Source organism: Platalea leucorodia (genome assembly GCF_965183815.1).
Source record: "Platalea leucorodia genome assembly, chromosome: Z".
Taxonomy (NCBI): domain Eukaryota; kingdom Metazoa; phylum Chordata; class Aves; order Pelecaniformes; family Threskiornithidae; genus Platalea; species Platalea leucorodia.
The window spans coordinates 3,536,995-3,563,829 of record NC_138858.1 but is presented as its reverse complement, the minus strand read 5'-3'; the positions used below and the strand labels follow the sequence as shown (position 1 = coordinate 3,563,829).

Genomic DNA, 26,835 nt, shown 5'->3' with positions numbered 1-26,835 from the left:
CTTGCTCCTTCCATGACTTCACTCATGTTATTTAATGCACGTTTTAGACCCCAAATGAGAAAAGCAATGAGAATACCTGAAAGGGACATGAAGAAGGTCACTTCTTCTTTCAGAGCATTTTCATATTAACCATACTGCTGCCTTTGAAAGTATCATTGATACTTTTTGGGCTACTGCTATGCTTTTACCAGATATTGCGATGACTCCACGCACATGATTGCAGACTGAGCAAGAAATGCTATGTGAGGAAAACAAGTAGCCTACTTTCTTCTCTCTTCAGTCTGTGGCATTAAAATGGAGGATAATACTGTAGGGTATGTTATACCACAGACTGGTTGACATAAGCAAAACCCAGCACTGTGATATCAGTATTCATATACTATGTCTAAGATGAAGTCAAAGCACATTGAAGGGATTTAGCCATCAGTGTCTTATTCCAATTATAACCAGTAAAAGAGAAATTACTCATTGAATAGTTTACATTTTACCATCCATTTCAACACAAGAGCTTGCAAAAGCTGAATGGATTTGGTGTGGGTGACCAAGACTCATTCCCAGCTCCTTCGAGCTGACCATTCACCAGTTAACAGGCCTCTACATCCATCTCTTCTGCTCCTCCAGCCGCTTCTCTCAACCCACTTCAACCAAGTTTGCTGAAGCTCAGAAGCTCACAGGCTCATTTTTGCTGCTCTGTTCGCACACAGCATAGGAAGAAACAGAGAGATCTCCTGCTGCGAGATCCTTACCAGACTGCTGACAACTGCGGGCATGACTGCCCTGCAGAGGCATGGAGAGCTTTGCTTGGTAGCCCTTTGAACTACTGGAGGTTTAGGCAATGGGGCTGTTCTCCTTACATCTACAGTGATGCAATGCAAAAAAAAAACAGTCCTATGATGTCCTTTAAAGCGGCACAGGAAAGACAAAGACACATCTTCTCAATTTTCTGAGCTACTACTCAAATCAGTGTGACTCCTGCAAAACAGCAGCCAGGAAAATGAGGGAGGAAGGGGACAGAGAAGAGCGAAGCATAGTCCCTCTCCCCTCCTAATTAACACCGGTCAGTACGAGCCACACGCTCCCCATCACAGGATACGCAAAGTCCTAGGCACCTGCCCAGCGCCCAGCTCGCACCACGCCTGGTAGCATCTCGCCAGTGTGAAGATACGGCTTGAAGACCTTAAGATTGTGGAAGCAAACAGCAAAACTCTCCCGTGAGAGCAGGATTTTTCCCATGGATCTCTGAAGTGTTAGGATATAGCAACGAATGTTTCAGTGACTAGGAGGAAAACAAGGCTGAAGTTCTCCATTTATTCTCGATCTGTGAAGAAAAGCTTTAGACAGTGTTCTCTCCAAGTTGAAAGCATGATTATTATTTTCTGTTCAAAGCTATTTTGGCTCCTTTACAGTAAGAAACTGATATTACATGAGAAACAGTTTAAAGATCAGAGATTCAAGAGTTTGCTAATGCATATTTTCCTGTGCTGATGCTGCAATGATGTTTATATTACTCTTCAATAGGGAGGTGTCAGAAAAGCATTAATATCTTTTTAACTGTGTGCCAGGCAGACAAGCAAAATAAAATAGCTGGTTTTTTTTCTTGTTCTAGACAACAATGCCAAAAGTTACTGTTTATTTTTCTCCACCACCATGGAAGAATTTATAACCACTGAAGTAAACTCAAGTTAAAAAGCTGTTTTTAATTCCAAAATTGACTGACAGCTGCTGTGTTAAAGCAAACCTAATTTGTTTGGGTTCTCAGGAGCATTCACATTTGAAAAACTAAGTCTCCTGGAGCCATTTAAAGGGTGGGGTTTTCTTTGGTCCCTTCCCCTTCCCCATAATGCTAGAAAAATAATTTTTAAAATGTGATACTGTATAATTTTCACAGTCAGAAGACACCTGGGGAGAAGGGGAGAGCATATCACCTTTTCAAATAGCCTTGAGAGTAACATATAAATATGGTATCAGTTACAGTGCTAGCTAACTCTCTTTGGGAGAGCCAAAGAGAGGTTGTGAATGCCACGGTACACACCACTGCTGTTAGCCCTGGCAATATTCAAACAGATAATATACTCAGCTGTAACTAAGACCTTATGTGCAAAAGGACTTGTCTTACACCACACCAAAGAAAACCACATCTTGACATGTATGACATTCAAAATCCATGCAAACACTTGCTGGAATGGTAACTGTATGAAGAGTTCTGGTTGGTTTTTTTTTTTTACTGAAAAATATTAAAGCAAACTTTAAAAAAATAAATAAATATGCTTTACAAGTGACTCACCAACAGTACCAGACTATGCCAACATCTCAAAAGTCTTGAGTCAAGCAATATGAAGCTCCATGGCTTTTCATGGATCGCAAGTTTCAAGTCAAACTACATTTCAAAGGACTGCAGTATAATTTATTTCACTTTCCCTAAAGCTTCTAAGTTAACAGATTTCTTCTATCTTACGCAAACGATGCTTCTGAAAATGAAGTGTTGTTAGGATTCAATCCAACTCATCAACTGTATTTGCACTATACATAGCTACAAAGAAGTCTCTCTAAAGACTGCTGAAATCCACTTTTAACCATGGAACAAAAGGAGTCACCAAATTTCAAAGACTTCTAATCCACAGATGCTAAAGCTAATTTACTTTGGCCCTTGGCTTCTTCAGTGTTAAAAAAAATAACCAGGCATATAAAAAAATGTTTAAACAAGCATAAGAGTTGCAATGTTGTTTAAAAATATATATGGCCTTCACTGCAAAATTTGTTACCATGCTATATATTCTAACTAGCTCCTCAAGTCTACCTCCTACTAAGGAAGCATTTCTGTGGATTATCATATTAATGTTCAAAAGTGACGGTGGTATTTATTTCTGAACTGCAGCCCTGAAGTTTTGGTTCCCTTCTGGGATTATGGAGCTAAGAGCCCGACTTTTGACTTTCTTTCTGTAAATTTTTGCAATGCACAGTCAAGAGTTCCAATATGATGCAGTATGTCAGCAAGTATCTAACCTTAAGTACTATAATAGTCACAGTTTTTCCATAATATTTTTCACATACTTTAGATCTTGCCTACACACAAGTTTGCACCATTTAATTAAACAGATTTAAACGATATAAACCCCTGCTTGGACATACCTATTATAAAGTGGTGTCATTCAGTTTAGTTTCAACTCATTCTCAACAATTTAAGTAGCTGGGCTTATATTAATAGAAGAGCACCTGCATAAGGGTTTGCCCTGGTTTAGACAGACAGACAGACAGGTTTATAATCCCACTTTAAGATTAGCCAGAGTCAGCTGAGTGCAGACATGTCTTTGACTGCCTGCTCACAGCTCCATGATGATAAGTTATTTTCTGGCCACAACGCCCGTCAAAACTTTCAAGATCATTTTTCCTGGAATTCTGATTACCCAAAATCATATTTCTCAAGGGATGGGGAGTATATTCTTCTCTACCCGAGGTCTCGGAGAATCTAACCTCTAAAATGAATGCCTTCAAAAGAAATGTGAATTATTGTTCATCACTTACAGGTCAGCTCACGGAAGCAGGGAAGTTTGACATCTTAATTGAGGGTATAAATTGTCAGAAGGAAATATACAATCCATAAATACTATTATTCTTAGCATATGTTTGGTGTTTTGGAAAGGCCCAAAAAGCACTTTGTTTAAAAGTTTCTTACACTTTTCTTACTAATCCGATCTTCTTCAGGTTAAGGGTTAACAGCAGTTGAGGGTCAGCAAAGGGAAGTCTGCATTACAGATGCCTGCCTAGTGTCAGACCTAAGGATGTATTAGACACAATCAGCTTCCACTATAATATGATCCTTGACCCTTCAGCCAGAAAAACATAAATATCAGGAAGAATCTGATGAATTTATTTTTTAAGGAAGTTTTCTGTCTCTCTTGCTTTGTGCGATGCCCTAGAGCTTTGTAAAGGAGTTGCTGGTCTCCATAACTCCTCTGCCCCTACCTCTTTAATGTGTCATACAGAGTTAGCGTGTGCAGTCTTCTACCTAAAATGCATGGTAGTGAGGTACTGCTACAGCGGTTAAACAAATGCAAGAAAGCTGTACATTAAGAATTACATATCCGCCCCAAGGTTCAATTTAGATCATTAAAGACCACGTGTCTGGATTCTGAAGCCAGCATCTTGCCGTGGCCAAATAACAACCACTGAGGACTAAGGACATCAGGACTCTGGGGGGAAAAAAAAAAAAACCATCATCAGGAGTAATTTTAATGGAAGATGGAGCAATGGATGGTCTCTCAAGATCAACACCACGTTAGGCAGGATGCATACATATAAAATGCTACCGTTTCCTTTGCAATGTGGGGTGCTGCACAAGTGCTACCCATGTCCTGCCCCTCTGCCTGGTGTGACTGTACAAATTTGAAGAGATGATGTCTCATCCCTAGGAGGAGCATCTGCAGAAGCAGGGCAACCTTTGCAGAGAGCTCAGTAGCTAAACCAAGAGACTTTTTAGACTCCCTCAGTTCTGGGGACTTGGCATGCACTTTCTTTTATGGCTATACTTTCTTTCCAGAGTTGAAAGTACCTACGCTTGATGTCCCCCATTGAATCCACTGCCACCTCAGTCAACAACCGTGTTATTTTAATGGCATGTTTGGTAGCTGAACTTTTGGTGTCGATGCTGCTTCCCCAGAAGCAGGGTGATGTGCCAGGGACAAAAAGCTGTTCTGGTCCAGCTGCCAGGTGGTATCTACCATCACTCTGATGACAATTTACTCTTTTCCCCTGTGCTCTTGTGCCTTGATGATGAGGGGCTTTCTCCATTGAAACAAATGGAAGTTGAAGGAGTTGGAAGTACATCGTTAATAGAAGGAAAAACCTATGCAAAGTGCTTTTAACACCTAAAGCGAAACTTGTTCTGTCAAGAGACTGAAGGCTTTTACCTCTGCTCCTTTTACATATTCTGTGAAATTTTAACGCCCGTCGAACTCGAATGCGCTTCAATAAGTATTAAATTTTGTACCATACCACAAAGGTGCGAGTGGATGGCATAATGGCATGACTGCATAACGCATCAAGAACATATGACAGAATGCACACTGATGACAAAATACTCATTGACACAGGGAGAAAAGAAATAGGGGGAAAATAAAAGCAGCTCAGAATACGTTCAAGAAAATGGAATCTCTGCCTTAAGTGGCTTAGCTAATGGGAACTTTTCTTTTCTAAGGCATTAAATGGGGCCTCCCAAGTGTGATCATTCCGTGAACCCAAATGTCAGCTTCCAGTCACTGGCTGGCATTCGAAACAAGTTTTCCCACTTATTGTAAAAGAGCGGTTATCTGCTGGCTAACTCCTCTTGAAATCCTGAGATAACTCGCAGACTCTAGACACAGCCCCACTTCTCTCACGCTCCTAGTCCTGAAAGTACAGATAGTTCACCAAAGGGAAGAAAGGCAGCCTGAGAACTTAACAAAAAAATTAAAAATAACGAAAGAATGAGGCCAATTTTCACCTATCACTATGATCTCTAAATTGCCTTTAATAAGCTTCTGCAATAAAACAGGGAGCCTGGATTGTGGGCTGCTTGTCTGCGAAGGAGACAGCTCTATCTCCACGCCGTGGCTCCTGCCTCCGTCCCGGGCATATTAACTTCATTTATCTCCTCCCACAGACTGAAGGAGAAATAACCAGCTCTTGATTTCAGCACCTGCCCTTTATCTCCCCATTTATGCAGAAGTCTTCTAAAAGGCTAATTACTCAGCTTGGACTTTCCCTGCCTTCCACAGTACACAGCTAAAAGCATATGCTTAATGTTAATTACATTGTTTGTCTCCAGTCAGATTGGTCCAGGACTGGAAGGAAAATATGAGTTAGATCTCCCATTTCCCAATAATTATTTGCTAAGAAAATGCAGGATATCTTTCCTAACACACACACACACACACAAATGTATAGATAGATATATGACCTACTGCTAACACATATGCTTACTTTGCATCCCATGTTGCTTCCCACAGTGAACAGGAGCAGGAGTACCGGGGTGTGCTACAAAACTGATAAGCACCATTATGCAGATCAGGGTCGTGGGTCTAAGTGCTGTTATTTTTAGTTGACGTTTTTTCATGTTTGAACTATGGCCTAAGCAACAGACTCAAGATCTGAATACATATAACACCTCCTGAATGCTCACTTCCTCGACAAAGGCCAAGATAAGCTACTTGAAAACATTCACTATATTTATCTGTGCATACATTAGGTACTTATATATAAGAAAAAAACCACTATTGTCTGAGCTGCAGGGAAGCAAGTGAGTAAAAGCGCTGCTTCAGTCCTCATTTTTCCAAATCATAACCTCTTTGTGTTTCAACCACCTCCCTCAGAGTGCTTCAGCTGAAGATGATAATTTCTAGGAGGTAGGAGTAATATCTCTGCAGGGTCTCTGGTACTTTAGAGCACTTCAGTATGTTATGGAAAAAGGCAAGGATGGCTTGAAAATTAATTAACAATTAACTGCAAAGCCGATCTATAAATTCTCAGGATTAAACTCCACAGCTTTGCACGTCGTAATTATGCGTAGGTCACATCAACCCAGATGCAACAGACCCGTAATTCCTCCACATGTTGTCCAAGCTGGCCAGGCACAAGCCAACTCCTATCCAGAAGCCACTTCTCTGAATTGGCGGTGCCCAAGCCAGCCTGTGTTAGAAAATTGCTCTTTCAACAGGCAATACGAGTTGGTCTACGCAGCCAGACAGCTTCCAGCTCGCAGATGCGAGCTTAGCGACGCAAACAGCCACGGAGCCTATTGTGCAGGCAAAGCGACTGTGGGTAGGTCTGCTCCCACCCATCCAGACATGCCCAGAGAGTGTCATTAAAGACATGCGGATTAAAGCTTTCTCCTTTATTTAGCTGCTGAAGTTCCTCAGAGTTGCCAGAGTTATTGTGTAACTATATCTTTAGTCTGATCTTAATATGATTTTGTCGAGCTTTAGAATAGCTTCCCCTGAAAACCTCAGAGACTGAAGTGAGAAGACCTGAGGAACTGTGAGACTCCTAGGAAAGAGGTCCAAGGATAGAGGGCATGAAGACTCACAAGGTCATTTCTACAGGAGGGAATCACGTGCTGCTCATCATTACTGTCTGTGCAAAGAAAGGATGTTATTTGCATTTACAAATTAATGCATGACATTACAGATACCAAGGTCAGCGTCACCAACTTTTCTCCATGCAGGAGTAACTGGCTCTGGCCAAACTGCTACTCAGCCAAAAGATCTTGAAAAAAATGATAAAACCCATTAGGTGAAAGTGAGCAGTGTAGAATAATTGTGTGCCAGACTGTCTGTGTTCACTTGGTAACCCTGCCCCCAAAAGTCAAGTCCTTCGGAGGAAAGGTAAGCGCTCCAAGTCACACTATAAGCATCCTTAAAATTGTAAGTACTCGACTGCTTGGTGAGGACTTACAGAGCTTGGCACTTGTCAAAAATTTGATCTGTTGATTTAAGTGGCAATATAAACACGTCATTTTGAACGCTGTATATCATTAATGCAGAAAATTTAAACGTGATGGGATTTCACTCCAGAAACAACATTTCTTTAAATTGTGCCCCAACATGCAAGTCAATCTGGTACACTAAGTAACTGATAAAACCTTCATTTTTTTGTAAGCAGCTAATTTATTTAGTGACGGTTCTATGTCAAGAAGGAATCACTGTAGCCTCTTAACATAATATCTTTTAATTATCTGCATGTAAGAATAAGTTGTCATAGAAAAAGCAAAAGGTTCAGTGTTTCTCTGTATTCAGAGCATCACAGAGTAGCAAGGACACAACCTGAAGGGCTGGATATGGATCCAACAACTCCTCTGGTTTTACTTAGGCTATTCCTGTACTGCAGCTCAGGACTCAGACTCTAAACCAATCTCTCTCAAAGTAATTCAGTCTGAGTGACTAAATACATGCCATCTCAGGGACACAGGGAGCTGTAGGAAAGACATTAGTATACACAGCCAGCTAGACAATTCCCACTGGGTGTTTTAAAATTACCAGGATATAAATAAATTACCAGCCATCACCAATGGCCGTGTGGGCTCAGTATGCCTTATCAGATGATATTTTCCTAAAGTTATCACAAAAGAAATGGGTTTTGGGAAGATGTTCCCGCTCTCTTATTATAGAGTAGGAACAAAAATGGTTCTGCAGAAAGCAGACAGTATTCAAAATACACTTGGCATAATGGAGAAGCAAATTTGTCGTGTGTTTAAAAAACACACATAACTCCCATTTACTTACTCACCTACTTACACAGATTTCATTATTGCAGCATTTAAACATCACACAGCCTTTAATGGATTTTAGCCTCACAAAACCTGTCAAGTTAGTAAATCCCTCATAAGATTTGAGAGATTTTTCAGAAGAGAACGGAGCAGTCTGCTCAGGATTATACAGAAAGTTCATGATCACGTTGACCAGGCTTACAGGTCCTGAACTGATTTTCAGTAGGTTGGTTAATTCTTAACTAAAGCCCCAGAAATTTATCTTTATAGTATTTTATACAGACCCAGATGGAGACAGAGCACTAGAGAAAGAAGAATAAGTTAACAAAAAAAAAAAAAGAAAAAAAAAGAATGATCAAAGTTTGGTTACAGCTTAACTAAACAATTGATGGAGAGGTAAGACTGCATCTTTGAGATATGATGGAGAAAACCTTAACCTCAGCAAATGGTAGTTCCTCCACATGTTTCAATTTAATAACTAATCAAGAAAACTCACCCAAACATTTAGCACAAATTAGGAATTTAAATTAAAACATACACATATGGCCATCCACAATGTAATCCCTTATCTGCCGCTATTGATAGGAGAAACGATGTTTTGATGTTATGGATATAAAGGGTATGTATGTAATTGATCGGAACAGTACACTTTAACTGACGAGGTCTTCAGCACTTACTCTTAGCCTGTCTTTGGGCAAAGCAACAGCTCCTTGCTTGATGATTTCCAGAACTCGCTCCACTGACAGCTCAGCTCCAGCTTGCTCTAATCGGGAGCTGAAAAAGCTGATCACCTGGAATGAAAAATCAGAGCACATAAATAAATAGAAAAGAAGAGCAATCTACACACGAAACTGTCGTCTTCTTTCCCTGGATCAATGTATCTGTACTTGTTAAAGAATAATCATGTTATTGCTTGTGTTGCAACCAGGGAGACTTTGTTAATGTTAAATTAGCACAATTATCAATATCCTCCTGCAGTCATTTTCAACAGATAGATGACGTTACACTTTAACGCACACAGCTGAATTAATAAATTTACCTTTTCAAGTACTATGCACTGACATATGCTTATATTTCTATCTGTCAGCACATCAGGATTTTCGAGGCCTTCCAGTCTACTTTTTATACCTTGGGCTAGGAATTTACTTTCATTTTCAAGCATTAAAGTAAAATCCTTACAGTTTTAATGACTCCTGGACAGAAGGCTTTAAGACAACTATGAAATATCTCAATACAACTACAAGAGTCTACATGACTTGCCTGGGGGGGGTTGTAGCATCCAAAGCCACAGCAAGTGGAAGGGGGAAAAAAAAAAGCCTACAAAGCTCCTCTTCTCCCCTAATTAACCACCCAAAGTCCCCCATGTACCTTCCCCATCACAGACTCCAGGCCCAAGGACCTGTACATTCCCTTTCAATGCTCTCATCCTCTATGCATCTCCCTGGTGAGGCCAAGCTGCTTTTCACCATATTTCCCTCCCCACCCCCTTTCTGTGACCCAGCTGGTCCTTGTTAGCTAGAACACAGTTAGGTCAGGCTTTAACTTTTATCCCTCTCCAAGCTCAGTAGGTCACACCAGAAGCAGACATCCCACCGGCAGTTCTCCATGTGGGACATCAGAAAACCTCCATTTCTATAGCTCCTTTCATCCAAAAAGAGCACACTTTGCAAACCCCCATCCCTTAGCCCAGAGGAACTCATCAGTCACGCAGGGGATCCGAAACTCAAAACAACGCAAAAAGGGTACGGGGCAAAATTTCAACACCTACTTAGAGTCCTTTGAAAGTACCACAAGATGGTCAGAGCCATTTGGTAGAGCCCACGCACACCTGAGCACCCAGCTACCCCTTGGCTGGAGCCACCCACAGCTTCCACTCACTGCTCATGCTGCTGGTAGGTTCCCCGACATCTCACAGGCTTCAGACATCTCTCCTCTGAAGAGTACTAATGTCCACTTGTATCTGAATCCCAACCTCCAGCACATCGAGGAATCTTTGTTAATTCTCCCAAGTAGAAGGGGGGAAAAGTGTGTTATACTACAAAATCTCTGTTGAGCTCTCTTTGTTCTGTAGTGAGACACAGCTGGAGCCAGAAACCATTACCCTAATTATGCCTCCCAGCTCAGCTGCTGTTAATAAAACAAAGACAGCTGATGGCTTGATTACTGTGAGATTCAAATTTGTTGTTCCTCTCCTCTGATCCCCGAAACCTTAGACCTTGTTTTGAGCAGGTAGATTTGCTCCATCGCAGAGCAATCTCTTCCTAGAAGCTGAAGCACCAAGCGAGATAGAGACAGATGACAGTTGCTGGAAGTTGTTTTTTGGGGTTGTTGCGGTTTGGGTGGTATTTTTTTGGGGGGTTCTGTTTTGTTTTAAACAACAAAAGTGTGGAAATCAGTCAAGACAAAATTCAGGTTTAACCTTCTGTACTGTCCTTACGATTATCTCCATACTTGAATAGAAGGGAGAATTTCACTGCCTCTGGCAGATGTTGCAGGTAGGTTTTACCTTCTTACAGATAAGGACCTGCTGTAGCGCTGTGATCTCTGATCCTTGAAAAAAACAGGAGTAGGAAGATGAGCTGAGTTCATAAGCAAAGGAGCTGGAGGGAGGAACCAGAAATTACAGAGGAAAACGGCAAGAAACAGCTTGCGCAAAGAGCGTGAGGACCTCAGAGTGGGGCTGACATGGTTTTGGCTTAGAGTCTGGGACAAATTGCTGGTACACAGCTCACAGAGGAATGAGAAAGTTGCCCACAAACTTCGAAAGAAAAAAACAAAAAAAATCTTCCTGCATTTCAACACTCCTCTGTTGTCAGTAATCACTGGTGAAACCTATCCTCGCCCAGGGCAGGCTCATGCAGAGAATCCATCCCACTAGTGCTGCCTTGTTAGCTCAAGTTCTGCTAAACCACAACAAAAGCAAAATTTAATATTCCGCTTTTAATCAAAAGGATGAAATACTATCATAATGCATACGCATAAAAAACTGAATGAAGCTCACAGATACTACCTGAATTCTGGCGTTTCCTATTTTGGAAAGTCAAAGCCTCCAATCTTAACGTGTTTTTAAAAGGCTTTTATGTTTTTGTGGTAAAGGTACTAATCTTGGTTGAGTTATATTTCACAAAGAAGAGAAGTGTGATAGGCTTCCAGCATTTTCAGGCTATGTCAGCATTTCACAGAACTTTGGCTATTTTTGGTATGCAGTTGAAGACTGAAATGAAAAATATCTACTTAAATAATAATACTTATGTCTAAGCATTATTTGTCTTAATGATCATTAATAAATTAATAAAATCAAAAAGCATCCAGCATTACATCCCTACTGCCCAAGCTCCCATCTCTTCTGTAGCAGAAGGTCTAACACTTTACCTAGTAATGTGCCCAAATATAAAAATATAAAAGCTTAACAAAAGCTTAACATAAAATTAAGGAAGAGTAGCCTTTTCCTTTGAAAAAGCTCTAATTACCTTCCACACATAAGTAATAGAGCTGCATTTAAAATAATAATGAAAATTAACAGATTTAACTCCTTGTCCACTTTAAAAGAAAATGTACCAGGAAAAGCAAACTGGCTGGATAATATTAAATGAGTTTCAAGTTTTAGCACATGCTTTTAAACCCACTGCTGAGCATATTACTGTAATGTATAGAAAAAAGCAGATCTCCAGGCAAATGAACTAGATTGAGAGATGGACTTTTTTTTTTTTCCTTATGGTGTCCATTTTTTGATATTCTGAAAATTATTCTTCTCATTAATTATTTGGGCAACTGGTCTAAGAAAACAGAAAATAACTGCAAAGACTGCTTAAGAAGAAGAATAACAAGAAACTTAATGAGTCGCTGTGAATTACTTGTATCCAAGTTATGCTGTGCGCTGAAAGGCCCCCTCCATGTAAGGAACATAACCGAAAGCTCTCTCTCCAATCTGGCTTCCATATTAACAGAGATTAAAAGGCACGTCTAATCCTGGATTAGACAACCCCTCATCAGGCATATCGTATCAGTGTTCAGATAAAATGGTGTATCCACAGCGCCTGGCCCTGTGCAGAGAGCCTAATTCTGGTTGTGCAAGCTACCCAGCCGTGTGGTGGGATGGGCACGCAGCAACACGGCTTGGTCGCCATCAGCTCAGGGATTTCTAGGCTTTGTATTAATATACCATCAAAATACTCAAGATCTCTAAAAAACCACTGTTTTCTATAGTGATTTCCAAAATCAGTTTTCATAAAACTTTTCCATTTAATAGGTCAATTTTCCCTGAGAGATGCATCTTTAGTCCTTTTGTTTTCTAAACGATAAATCTACATAATATTTCCAGAGATTAAAAGCGCTACAAGAAAGCTAAAATGATTTAAATGACATTTTAGGTTTTGGAGATTTTTTTTTTTAAGATTATGAGGGAATAACCACAATGTCTATTATTTCACCCATCTATTGTTTTCAATAGGGCTGAAAGGCTTAAGTAAAGAAATATTTCTATTTACTACAGCATGTAGCAAGCAGCAGAGCTATCAAGGACAAGATGTTTTCTCCACTTGGATTCTTTCAGGGGATGCTGAAGTGCTGCGATGCCCCAGCCCATTCACAGGCAGTGCCGCTGCCTAACTAACACTACAGCTCCTCGCTTTCTCCTCCAGCTAAAAATAACAGTGCGATTCACTGCTGCCTCCTCGGCCTGCAACTGTCAAGGTTAACTCTGCAAAAGAGAAAAAAAATAACTTGGCAACAAATGAAAAAGTTCTGATTCCTTTTTTGTCATTTTTTTCTTCTGAAAGTGATGAAAAGAGAAGGACATACATTTTGACACTGGCTATTTCACATTTCCAGCTGTGTTCACCACTGGGAGAGTAACACGCTGTATTGACGGCACACTGAAAGGAGAAGAAAAGCAGAAAACAAACCTCTTGTCATAAAGGACTGCAGGATTAGCACCTCAGCTAAGTAGCTTCCTTAGGAAAATATAAATCATAGCTACATTCAGTAGCTGACAGTCATACCCTCTGTCCTGGAGCAAAAGTGAGGCAAAGCCAACCCGCACTGATTTAAGAAGGGATGAAATGGCTTCAGGTGATTCAATAGCAGGAGAAACACGAAAGGTTTATCAGCAGACTTGAAGTACTGAAGTGAAAAACTTGTCGATTCACCTTGACACTAAGAGCATGTTCAAAGACACGTGAACTTTTCAAGATACTCCGCTCTTCTCATCTCCCCACTCCTAGCAAAGAAAGTGGGTAGGAGTGGGGAGAAAAAAAAGAAAAAAAATAAAAATCACTTAAAGTATTTAGCCAGGCTCTAGTAATTAGCAGGATTAAAGCTTTTCTATGGAAAACCATAACAGATCAGTTCTTATGTTCATGGCAAGTCCTGCAGGTTTTGAAATAGGAGTTGCTATGCCAGAGCCAAGCCCACTCAACTGATTTTAAAATCTAGCAGGGAAATGTCTTTGGAGAATTAAATTCTTAGTAAGAAATTGCCTCAATCGAATCCTTTGCATCACTAAACCATGTCTCCTGACCTCCTGATTTCTATCAGACTATTTTGCAAACAAAATTCTAGCAGCTCCTAGTTAAGCCTGTTCAACCACACGATATCTATCACTAGCTCATAGGAAATATGAAAGTAATGAAAGCCAGTGAGTTCTCACCATGGCCATGAACCACACTCATCTTTAGGAATTACTAATGAAGAGTCTCCACCAAATTCCTGACACATCTGAGCTTGCTGACCAAATTATAGACCACCTCTGAAACAGAGGCATATAGATAGTTCACAGCTGAAACATTTCTGCAGGAGGCCAGAACAGTTACCATAGCATTGCTCTTTGTTCACCATCCAGAGGAAGAATATCCCATTTAGCTAAACAAGACGCACAATATCCTATCAAGATGACTTTCTAAAATGAAAAGTAAATTAATAGGAAACAGAAGGTATTTTGAGTTCAGTCTCTTCTGTACAGCATTAACTGTTCCCATATGTTCCCAATCAGCTGGCAATGGTGATTTTTAGCTTATTTATAAAAACCCAGAGGCAGATAAGTAGTTTTCAATAGAAGAGCGTTCTATGCACTGATGACCCTTAAACATTTACCCGTTTTTTTGCCTCAACTATGAAGCACACAGAGGTTACGTGTTATTTCCAGAGCAACCTGAATGGTCCGGATCCTGAGGCAAAGTCCTTGGTTACGGTGACCCAGTCTGTCCCGCAGTTAACCTGGGCAATCGCCTCTCTGGTCCGAGCAGCTGGCGGAGCTGCGGAGCTGCAGAGCCACCCCCATACTCACGTGTGCCTACGGACGTGTCTGCTCTGTCCTCTGCCCCAGCCTCATCCTGCCAAATGTCTGCTATCCAGAGGTCTCTAACGCTGAAGTCCCTGGAAACCTACCGCAGTGCTTTGTTATTGCTAACATTAGAAAATCTTTCCTTATGACCTGTGAATCCACAAGTATGTGAGACAGGTTATTCCCTTTCCCTTCACAGCAGTGTTTTATTCGAAAAATATCACATCACCTTTAGCCTTCCTTTGGCTAATCAGCACCTGTTTTCTACAGCTCTTGTTTCTCCCTAGAATTTCTTCCACGGTGCCTAAACCCAGAGTAATCCAGCTAAGAAGTCACTAGCACGAGCAGGCTTAGAGGAGACCTCTGGGCTATTCTCCCTTTGCATATCCACACAGGACTGCAGCAGGTGCCTCTTTCCATCTGCACCGTCAACTACTTCTTACTATCTTCTCAGTACATTTTCCAGCTACTTTTGCACCCACTTTTTAGCATTTTCACCTCTTCGTGCTTTCTATTTGGTTTATGAGAACATTATGTGCAGCAGAGTAAAACCAATACCTACTAAAGTCAAGATACGTCACACCCATTTTATACATTCTTGACAAGGCAACCTGGCAACCGTTTTAGTGTCCAAAAACCATTACAGATTGCACATATTCTGTAAAAATAGAACATTACCATGTTGTCTGATAGTATTTCTGTATGAAATACAAATCTGGACTAGAGCTTAGGATCAGAAAATCTTACACCTAATGTAAGGAGGATTTTCCTGAAGCCCAGAAGGATGTTGGAGTGGCCCAGAACATAAAATGCACCTTCTGCTCCTGTGCACCTCTAGTGGTGTCTGATGATGGAAATCACACTCATATTTCCACTACAGCATGGGTGGAGATAATCCAAACGTACTTTGCCTTTTAATGACCAGAAAAAATACTGATGGAGAGAATCAGGATGTAGTACAGCCACTGCAGACATGCTTTGGGGTCTTCAGAAACGTAACTTCTCCTCTCTACCCTTCCACTACCAAAAGTTGCAACATCTACCATTTACACCTACGGTTTACAGGTTTTGGGCCACCAAATTACATTGATCACAGCAGCCTGAAACCCAATAGAGCTCCCTAATACATGGGAAGTTGGTGGATCCATCCTCCTCTGAATAACCAGCCTTGGCCATACGAAAAGCCTGGCCAGCTCACTATTCTGTGTCTGACAGTAGGCTGGGATGGACGCTTAAATAAGAATATACGAGCAGGTCAAGAATAAGATCCTTCCCATGAATACACCCTCCCAGCTTCCAGCAACATACAGTTTAGGAATTTATTGAGCCAAATCTTTAAAGATTTTTGTTTTTTCTCCATGATTTTCAGACTCCTTTTGGAGCACACCAACATTTCAGACATTCACAACGTCCTGTGGTGGTGAGGATGGAGCTGCCACCTCCATCACTGCAGAGAAAAACCTGAGCAAAGTCTGGGAGCCAGGAACTCATTTTGGTTCTTCTCAGACACTGCCCGGACGGTGTCAGACAAGCTCCCCCCATGTGTACAGTAAAACTAACATGATTTGCCACTTTTTCAAGGGATAGTAAGACCTGCTAAAACATTTTGGCTGTAGCACACAAGTCAAAGACTGGTTCTGTCCAGGATGGTAGTGCTGCTGATATTGTGTATAAAGTGGAGGATGTGACAGGGTAGAAGAGGAGTCAGCTGAATCTAATCTTTTATTCAGATCTGCAAGCCTGACAGCTCTCACCACTTGCCAGCTGGTGACAGGTACATTTAAAAACAACAAAAAAAAAACCAACCCGAAAAAAATCTTTTTTTGACATCCTCGCTTCTCTAACAAAGGAGCTATTTAAGAATTCAACATGCTCCCTTGGAAAGCTTTAAATAGTTTCTGAATGTAACTGGCATTATGTTGTAGCCCAATATTAAATAGTTTTGGGGAGGAATTGTTTAAATCGTTGAGGAAAACCTACACTTAAGTGTTACAAAGGAAAGGACGTGCTGCTGTCTGTGGGAGGCACGGGGCTGTCATGCAGAAGGATCTGGCCACCACTAGTCTTCCTGGATCTGGACAAGTAACCACAGAAGGTCCCTATCTCAATCAGGAATGAAGATGACTGTTATCTTCACTGCACCATATCCTCTCTTTACACAACTTGAAAACATCTTGTCCTAATCATCCAGGCAGTATCATGCTGGCTGTAGTCTGCAGCTGCCAAAAGTTTGGAGAGTTTTGAGCTCCGAATCCTCTGCTCTCCAAGCTCTTGCATGACCAGAAAAAATAAAGTGAGAACAGAAGAGGAAGGGATAGGTACAGAGCAGGATTTCAGTTCAACATTTAAAATTACTTTCCTTTATGGATCATCAGAAATCTGTCATTCTTCTGTAATATTTTAAAATAAAAGTAGATCAGAACAGAACCTTGCAGATTTTTATTCACACTGATTAAATGTGCTATTCACTGCAGCAAGAAATTTAGCGCCCTGTTCAGCCTCCCCTTGCAGTATTTTGCATCCAGTGGTCACGGTGTGACTTCGAGCATTGCTCAGCTCTGCAAACACTGACTAGAGGACAGAGAAATATTTCTTGCACTTAAAATCTGTTATTTTCTATCAGGAATCATTACTCAGGTTCTCAATATGAAAATTAAAGCCACTATCAGATGCAGCAGTAATTAATTAACAACTGTTTTCCAAAGTCATACTCCATGGAGAGCCACACCAGTAATAGCTTCTGATCCACCGCTCTTTCCTTTTGTTTTCTTCCAAAATGTCGACTTACCCAAAGGGATTGCTGTGGAGGGACATTTTGCAGGTGAAAGCAACACATGTTCAGACACAGGCCCAGGGAACAAGGGAATGTCTGCTATTAGCTATAGCTATTAGCTATAGCTTAGCTATTTTAAAAAAATCCCCCATATACATTAATAGGCTGGTGATGGGAGTAAAAGAAAAAGATTGGTTGACGGTGAAAATCTGCTTTTTCTCCCCCAAAAAGATGGGTTTCTAACAAGGGGCGGTTAAGAGAAGCCAACGCTGTTCTTCCTTAGGGGACTGAAAGATGTGTAACACGCTGGGAATTCCTTACCAGATGCATCCCAAGTCCCCCTGGACCTGCCGAGTTAAAGATGTTGCCCAGAAGAAGTCACAGTGGAGGCACAGAAAACAGGGGAGAGAAACTCAACATTTTAATACTTTCTAAAATAAACTGATAGAGATGAGTATTTTCCACCTCTCAAAAGGACAGAGAGATCAAATAACAACGTGTAAGCATCCTTTAAATAATGTATCGCTCACCAGATCTATATTTTGCATTATGTCCTGGAAGGAAGGGTGAGTTCGAAACTGCTCAAACAGATCCCGCTTGTAAAGCAGCGCGTACACCAAGTTTGGATTGTGATGAAGAGAATTTGTCAGGCAGGAGTTGATGATCTCCAGCATCATCCGGATCACTTCCTCAATCACATTCAGATCTTGCGCCTTTAAGAAAGGAATAAAAGGTTAGTGTGCCCTTTTCCATTGTAAAATATATTAGGTAATAAAGACAGAGCAGAGGTAATTATTACTAATGGAGCTATTAGCTGGTTAACGTCTCAATGGTGAGCAAATCTGGCATGCCTGTATCTGGAGAGAGATCTGTTTTCTCCTGTAATAACCAAAATTTTAACCGAAATGCATTGCACTCTAGTATTCAGCCTTATAGCTTGATTCTTTCAACAGGAGCCATCTTCTCATGCCAAAAAGCACTAACATTGTAATCAGCCAAATTCACTAAGGGTTAAGTGAACTTAATCTTTTCAACCCTTCCTATGCTAAGTAAAAGCACTTCATACTTTTAATTTAATACATTTTCTGCTGAGCCCCTGCTTGGGGAGGAGGGATAGGGATAAGAAGAGAGGAGAAAAAGATCTCAGAAAAATAAAAAGTGGCTGGTGAAAGAGAAAAGCAAAGACAGGAGAAGAAAACCTGACTGAGTCAAAACCCATTGCACCTTGAACATCTGCCACCATTCTCCAGACCTTGTCCCTGCCCTTTTTTCTTTATTTATTTTGGCTTTGAAGAATACTTGTAACAAACGAAAAGAGAATCTCCTTTTGTAGTGCACTAAGCGCTAATGCTCAAAATAAACTTGTGGAGCTTTTCATCTTGTCAATCCCTTTTGACAAACCATTCCTGATGATTTTGAAACGCGAACTTTCTAAGCTGAACAAGCTGGCGTGGGAACCTCTGCTAGCCTTCTGGATTTCTCTCCTTGGGCTGCACATCAGGATACGCCTGATACGGTTGTTTAGACCGGAGAGCTGCCTGTCCTTCTTTGGGATAGGGAAAAAAAGGCAGATCTTTGTTCGTATTGTTAGGTCTCTCCACCACATCAAACATTGGACCGTGAGACTTTACAGGTCTGGCAAGAATGTGAATCATACCAAACCGGCTTGAGTTTTTCTGCTTAGTACGAACACTGAAACCAGTGACATTTCCTTTGCCGACTGCCTACAAAGCAGTCATTTTCTGAGTTATCACAAGGCACTTAAATACTTCATAACGAGGCTGTACTCACAACAGCATTTTGTTGGACTGTCAGTCAATCCGTACATAGTTGAGTTATTTTCTACTCTAAGGCAGTGTTGTAGGAATCATCACTTGTCAGATATATGCTCTTACCACGGCAGAAGAGAATACGGGAACTTGTCATTATCCTGGATAGACTCACATAAAGAACAAAATTCTTTGCTACTGCTTTGCTCTGGATACTTTCAATGGAAAGTAAAGATACGTTTCTTCCTGCAAGCGTAGATATAGCCCTGCAGAAGGCAGCATCATTCCCCTAACCTGCTCCTCCATCTCTTCCACGGCGCTGAGGACCGCGGAGAAGGGAGCGCCCGTCCTCATACTGCTGCTGAAACGCAGCAGCACTCTGATTTGGTTATCCACACCGCTTGTCTTCTGCATGTACAAAGGAGACTGAAGTGATGAAAGCCTTCTGAAATTCTTGTTTGAAGAACAATATTTGGTGCACACACTACAATGAAATTTTCTTCTTTAGCAATGATGTCTGACTGACTGTGGAGGTTACAGATTTTTTTTTCCCAAACGTGAGGATCAACTCTTTTTTAATAGCTTCGCCTCAGCTACCTGAATTACCATTGTAGCGTAGCTAACAATATTGGAAGAAACCCTTACAAAAGCTGATCACTGCAGCTATTTAATCTGTCAATGGGATCACATTCTTCTATGGCAGAAACAATCCTTACATTCAAACCACAGGTGGTTCCTTGTCTGTAGTTTCTTAGCATGCTATGAAATACCATCCCAGTTAGATGCTGTGAAATGTGTATAATGCAAAATACTAGGCAAAACCTGAAATAATTGCTTCAGCTGGAATCCACAGAAAAAATCCAGACCTGGCTAACTCATCTGTGGAGTTGTACATGCGTATCAACTGGGATTTAATTCAGAATATGGTATATTACTGTGGCGTTTAAAAAGCTCTGAGCATCGGTGTGATTCTCTCCCCAATGCAGCAGAGTTATCTAGAGGCTGAGACACTACCTTAAAATACAGAATACATTACTTTTGCAGAAACAGTGATTCAGGATCAAGTGAGACCTATCCAGTTACCAGAAAGGTAACAAGCCGCACAATTGCTTTTCAAAAACTAAATGCTTTTTAACAAAATATCTTCACCTTAAAACCTGGGCATACAGCTAGTTCAAACAGAAAGCCTTGCTAACCATCTACAAACATGTTATTTCAAGAAAAGGCAGACTCAGCTATTGGTCAGCTTCAAACAATTGAAAATTACCAGAAGTTATTGCTCAGTAATTATATTTAAAATTTTTAGAAGCTGATGGACAGAACCAGCCATCTGGTTTTCAGCAATGGTGTTTCAGGTGAAGAATCTGGGACCCAAATGAAGAAATCTAGGAGCTACAGTGAAGATTTTTACCCATAACTGACTATACCAAAAAAATAATTTATAAGAAGAATGAGCTCCATAAAAGACAGAGAAGTGGGACTGAATCCCAGTATTGCGTATATGTTATCTGGAGAGCTGTACGCTCCTATAATTAGCGATTAAAGCATTTGTAAAGCCTTAAAAGTTTTCAAAACAGGAAAAAACAAGCAGAAAGCCAAGGACAGCATTTGGATGAGACAATGGAGAAATGCTGTAAGAGCTGATAAAATGGTGTGTGCTTTTGTTGCTTTGTATCACCAGTATCAAGCTACGGCCCCTCTGCATCTAGCCATGGCATCACGACAGATATAAATAAGGTTACAAAAACATTTTGCAGCTGAAGAGGAGTTTATCACCCTGCGTACTAACTTTCAGACCAGCTGAACACAGCTGAAATGCTGAACATGTATGGCCAAGAAAAGGACTACCACATCATCCACAGCAACCTTGTAAGATTATATTTTTGACTGGATTGGCTGCTAAAAGAAAAGCCAGGGGAACAGGTAGACAAGTTTCAATCTACGAAACAGTACGTTTAAATAAGTCTTTAAAAGTAATGGCATTTTCCTATCGCTTATAATTGACAAATTCAATAATTTAAAATTATGACAGTATTCCTTTACAAACCAGGGCTCAGATAATGCCTCTGTCGACACTGATGAGTACCAGTCCTCCCCCTCCTTTTTTTTTGTTTATGCCCATAGAAATAATTATACTCATCATTAAAAATATCTGAAATCATGCCTACAAAAGGGATAGAAATGTAGGCACAGCACTAAAATTACCGTGGGTAATCCTAGGTAACCACCTCATGGTTCCTTCTCAGGATAGGAATTAAATGTGGTAGTTTTTTTGCAAATATTTTAATTTTTAAGGCAAAAAGCCAGATGCTTGGTCATGTTCCAGTTGCACAAGGAATAAACGAGGCAGCAACAGCTACAAGAGATCCAGGTACGGTTCTGGGTAGTGTGGGTCTCTTTTGTTAAAAGGAACAAACAAGTGATAATGCCAGAGAAAAGAGAATGAAAACAAGCTGAGAGGATGCAGAGGAAAACACGACGAGCACAGGAATGAGAACATTATCTGGAGAAAAATAATTTGGGTTTGATAAACACTAACAAGGAACACACAAATGTGCAAAGCCAAGGCAAACTACAGGCAGAGCTGGATGTTCTCATCTCTGACCACCCTGGAATACTGTTGCTTTCCTTACTGCAATATAACTAATAATTAGCATGACATCCTCCTGGGCAAAGACGTCCAGAGAATTCAATACTTACTGCTGGAAAGACACTGATGTGTAAAAACAGTTGCAAAGCATATGGCTTATAAACTATCAGAGAAGTCAAGCAGCCTAAATGCCAAACCCCGGGCAGGTGCTCACAGTTCAGTTCCTTACAGGCATGGTTACCCACCACAAAATAAAGTAGTTGAATCACTGTCAGTGGAGGATGCAAGATCTCAGTGTCACCAAAAACCTGCTTAATTTATGGTACCCATCTGGCGTTTCCTACATTGGGACATTCTGAGTGCTCATCCTTCTAATTTAATTTGACACCCAAGTAATTTTCTTTTTTATAATAATAGAGAACTGGTTAAAAAAGTTCTATTAGGAATGAATGCAAACCTCCAGCCTCTAAATGTTAGTAATTTTTAGGAGAAAAAGGGATGCATGTCCATGTGTCATTCAGCTTAACTTTGCTTAACCATCCCTCATGGCTTGTATTGCCTAATAAAAACGCAGACAAATTTATTCTGCTTTCTGTTTTCTTTCCTCCTTTGCTAGTTTATATGGAAAACAGTTGTTTGAAAAATCAGAATTTCAGTCACTTGTGATGTTATGAAGACACAGTTGTACGCAAGGGTGGACATGAGGCTCTCTTTCGCAATGCAGTAAGCTTTGTATTAAGTTAAGATTTCTGGTAGTCTCACTGAAGTAATTTTCTCTGCGATTGCAGCCCGCAATCCCAGCAGCCCGATGTTCACTTCGGCCACCCTTCAGCTGCCACATGAGATGTGTCCTCACCGCAGAGCTGATTCGAGTGCTCCTGTCCCCGCTTCAGCTCCGAGCTGTGCAGAAGCCCCTTGCTTGAGCCCAGCTCATCTTTTGACCCTTGGTCCTGGGTACCAGCCATAAGCTGAGCGCTGCCTTGTTTCTGGGTGGTACCCAGGGTATTTCATAGCATGGATGCAAGCTGGATGGTGATAGATTTCTTAATGACATTTTGCATTTTTGACCATTTACCCAGAAAGATGGCAAAGATCTGCTGGACACTCAGCTACAGCATCACATGGTGGCCACGCAACTTGGGCTGCGCTAACCGTTCAGTTGCCAGCCACTAGTTACCAGCAATGACAGTACAGCTGAATTCAAGGAAATATTGAAGTCTTGATTACAGGGTGAGGAATGAAATAATTACAGTTTTCTTTAGGCTAAAAATTTAGCCTTTCAATACTTAAAGGGGGCTTAGAAGAAAGATGGGGACAGACTTTTTAGCAGGGCCTGTAGCAATAGGACAAGGGGTGATGGTTTTAAACTGGAAGAGGGGAGATTCAGATTGGGTATAAGGAAGAAATTGTATACGATGAGGGTGGTGAGACACAGGCACAGGTTGCCCAGAGAGGTGGGAGATGCCCCATCCCTGGAAACATTCAAGGCCAGGTTGGACGGGGCTCTGAGCAACCTGATCTGGTTGAAGATGTCCCTCCCAACTGCAGGGAGGTTGGACTAGATGGCTTTTAAAGGTCCCTTCCAACCCAAACTATTCTATGATTCTAAAAAGCACTTAACCATAAACTTAAGTCTCATATCGTGTCCACATGAGGTATTATAATGTGATTGCATATTTATCTATTGCGAGCTAGAATTCACTTAAATACAACAATTTTTTTTTTTCCTTTTTACCTGGATGTATAGTAATCCACAATCCAAAGCAACAAATAGTTATAAGCCTAACCAGCTCTACTTTGCAATTTTTTTAAAAATCAGAGATCTAACAGTGCGCCTTTTATTTCATGGTGGGATCCATACGAATGATGCTATGCAGTATACAACAATACATGTAGACATCCAGGACGCTACTGCCTACTAGAAAAAGCCCCACTTCTCACTGTGCCTTCGCATTCCAGCAATTTTCCAGCCAACTGATACTTTCAGCTAAGTAGCTACTAGAGGTTTCTGCCTGTTGAAACGGCACAATGATGAATGCTATCAAAAAGGCAGTTATACAGTTAGCACAATCTGAGCAGGAAGAAGTCTATCTGCCTATAAAAACAAAACCCGAGCAGCGATGGGTAATGCAATACACTACAACTGCACATTGTAAATAGGGTAAAAAACCAGGAAAGGCACACTGTAGTGAAGTCTTAATCTAAAGAAACCTGATGAAATAAAGTGGAAATGTCACCTATAATAGCAAATTAAATACATGATGGAAATGCAGGCTGACAAAAAAACACGTCCAAACACAATTCTGAACTTACTACTTATGACAATGAACGGCTTTTAGTGAGCGGTATCTTGCTGCCAGTAATAGGATGCCTTGACATTTGAATTTTCAAAAGTGCAAATTTCTTTACGTTGAAGCTCGGTGGCTTTAGTTCACAATTACTGACACTGCAGACCCCTCGCCGGCAGAGCGAGGAGTGCATACAGCACGCAAAAGCTGTAAAGAAGCTTCTTCAAGGAGCTTTAGCTTGAGATGCTTTAATAGTTTCCTTCCCAACAACTCCACAATTCAAAGCAGCAAAACCATCTCTGACTTGCCACTTTCCCAGCCAGCTCTGACTGCCCCCTCAAGGTCCTTTGCTCCCTTTGCTGATCTTTGCAAGTTCAGCCCTCCTCTCCCAGCCAGGCAGCATGGAGGAAGAGTCAGAGGAAGGTGCAGCAAGCAGCAGGCACGGCACGCTGCATACCAGGCAAGGCTGCGTCACGTTTGTGTCTCTGCATCCATGTGGTGGGGACCACCCATCCTCAGATCTGAGGCTGAAGGCTACCATATGGATAAGGGAATAGACAGAGGAAAGGTGAGGGTGAAGGTTGCACAGGCAACCTTAATTATGGCCTTTCTTCCCTTAACTGTGATGCCTCACTATAATTCATCACATGTAATATCTTCATCACATGTAATATCTTCATCACATGTAATATCTTCAGTGAGTTACCTACCCCCCCAACAGAACTTGTAAATGTGAAACATAAAATCTTGAGTAATCAACTATTTCCTTCATGACGCAGATGTGACTTTAAAGGCAATTTTGTCAGCAATGGAAAACAAAAGGACACACACACACCATATATTTAACACATATCAAAAAGACCAAGAATGCCAAATTAACCCCAAACAAACAGCTCCTGCCATTCTTCTTTCTACCAGGGAGAAACAAGGAGGAAAAATCTGGTAAACTGTTCCACATCCATCAGCTGCATCCACAGAAAGTCTAGATGAATAGGCAGCTTCAGTTCATTTTCCACTGAATTTTTTTCAGCTAGCTTTACACATGCTAAGGAATACTTCAAATGATTATGGTTTTGGACATTGAGTAGTTAGCTCTTCCACGCCTGCTTGTAACGCAGCTATTATAAACTCCAGGGTGATGTACCCTTTTGTATGGAATAGTCAAGTTGACACTCCAGGGAATTTCACCTTGATAACATAATTTAACAGCATCCACAATTACAATGACGTAAACTTCCCTTTCCTCTTTACAGGGGAATTCTACAGCTAAGTAGTTTCAAATAATTTACTTTATTTTTAGTTACTTCAAGAGAAGCATATGTATCTTGTTTGTATTAGCTTTGGGGAGCTTCCAAAAGAGCTGTCTGAATTTCCTGCATTTTCAGCAGAAAATAAAACCTTCAACAAAATAAACTTGCTCTGCCAAAGAACTGGAAGAGCAGAGGGGAAAGAAGGAAGAGCACAAGAAAGCTGCTCTTACACTCAATGTACAAATGAACTTCAAAGCCAAGCCTTTGGTGACAGAAGTCTTATCTTCATCTATTTTACTGGCATATACTCTTTGGCTGTTCTATGTCAAACCCAGGTAACTTTTGGGCATAATGTTGAATTGTGGGAAAGTACGTATTAAGTGAAAAATTGCAGGGTTTATGGTGAAGATAACCTCAAAAATTAACTCTGGCATCTCTGATCACTGCTTAGAAAATAAAGTAGAGCTGTCACACCAGAGCAAAGTTTGTTGCCAGTCACTTTGCTGAATAAACCTACCATCCCGACACTCGCGGTCATTGCCCTCCCAAATAACCAAGTAAGCTGAAAGAGCAGGTTTTCAGCAATGTCTCACCATTTTGTCACGCCAGCCCATGCAGTAATGCAACATTTCTCAAAAGAAACACAATGCTTTCAGCCTGCGTCACGATGCAAACCTCCAGGAGAGCCTGCGACAAGGCTACACTAGAGGTGTGTCCTGTCCCAGAAAAAAGAGCCTGGGAGCAGTCTGCTCCACGGGAAAACATGCCAAACAACACCTGCCAAGGCAGCAATCCCAACTGCTTCAGTACTCCGAAAACCTGCTTGCCACAGGCTTTGACCTCAACAGCCACTGACCAAGAAAATATAAAGCTGTTTCTGAGGACATGTATATACCCGAGTGAAGGTGCAGATACTTTATTGGTACTTCTCATGCGACTTCACCGTACCTTATTTATTGCTCGGCCAACCTACAGCTAATCCACAACTCATCTCCTGGTCACACCTTCGCTCTTCATCTCTTTTTCCATCCTTGCCATTTTTGAAATTCCAGTCCTAAAACTCTTCACATTGAAATACTTTAACTTATCCCTATCCCCCTACAAAGTCAGGTTCCCAAATCAATCAAAAATTTCAAGACATTGGCGTAAATTCCCTGTGCTTTACTGATTCTTGGTGATGTTTCACTCTGCTTGCGCTGTGCACATTCTACCATTTACTGAGGATTTTAAAACCGGGAAATCTGGTTTATTTAATTTTTGTACTGCATATACCTGTGCGAAATTAATAGAGGCATAGGAAGTTAACTGGCAAACGGCTTTAGCAGAGTAACTCCATCACTGAATGAACAGTGAAGTATATTCTCTCTTTTTAGAGAGGATCTCTTCTGGCAGCATGGCAAAACTTCAGGAGGAGGGATAGACATTGTCTCCACTTGACAGTCTCCTTTTTAGGGATATGTGACCTAAAGATGTCTCACTTCCCGAGGGAATGCTATGACTGCTAAGTTACTCTATAAGTAGGGCTCCTCTGCTTTAAAAGGAAAGAACGAGCAGCCATCTGGACTCCAAAGGATGGAGAGGCACCTAAGTGCAGGAGAGATGCAGACTTTGGCATTTTTGTGAGACTGGGATTCAGCATCATGACT

General features: G+C 41.0%; 1 protein-coding gene across 8 annotated transcripts in view; it reads right to left on the bottom strand.

Annotated features, from left to right (window-relative positions):
* LOC309602830 (dymeclin) overlaps positions 1–26,835 on the bottom strand; it is a 222,469-nt gene that overhangs the window by 23,103 nt on the left and 172,531 nt on the right. For 7 of the 8 annotated variants that reach the window (XM_082336826.1, XM_082336825.1, XM_082336822.1 and 4 more), the window contains 2 exons: positions 17,823–18,005; positions 8,917–9,030 (listed from right to left, as the gene is read on the bottom strand). In XM_082336826.1, the coding sequence (XP_082192952.1) occupies positions 8,917–9,030; positions 17,823–18,005 (297 nt within the window). Of the gene's footprint in view, positions 1–8,916; positions 9,031–12,873; positions 12,939–13,039; positions 13,114–17,822; positions 18,006–26,835 lie in introns of those variants that run through there. The other variant, XM_082336829.1, reaches the window with a different exon arrangement.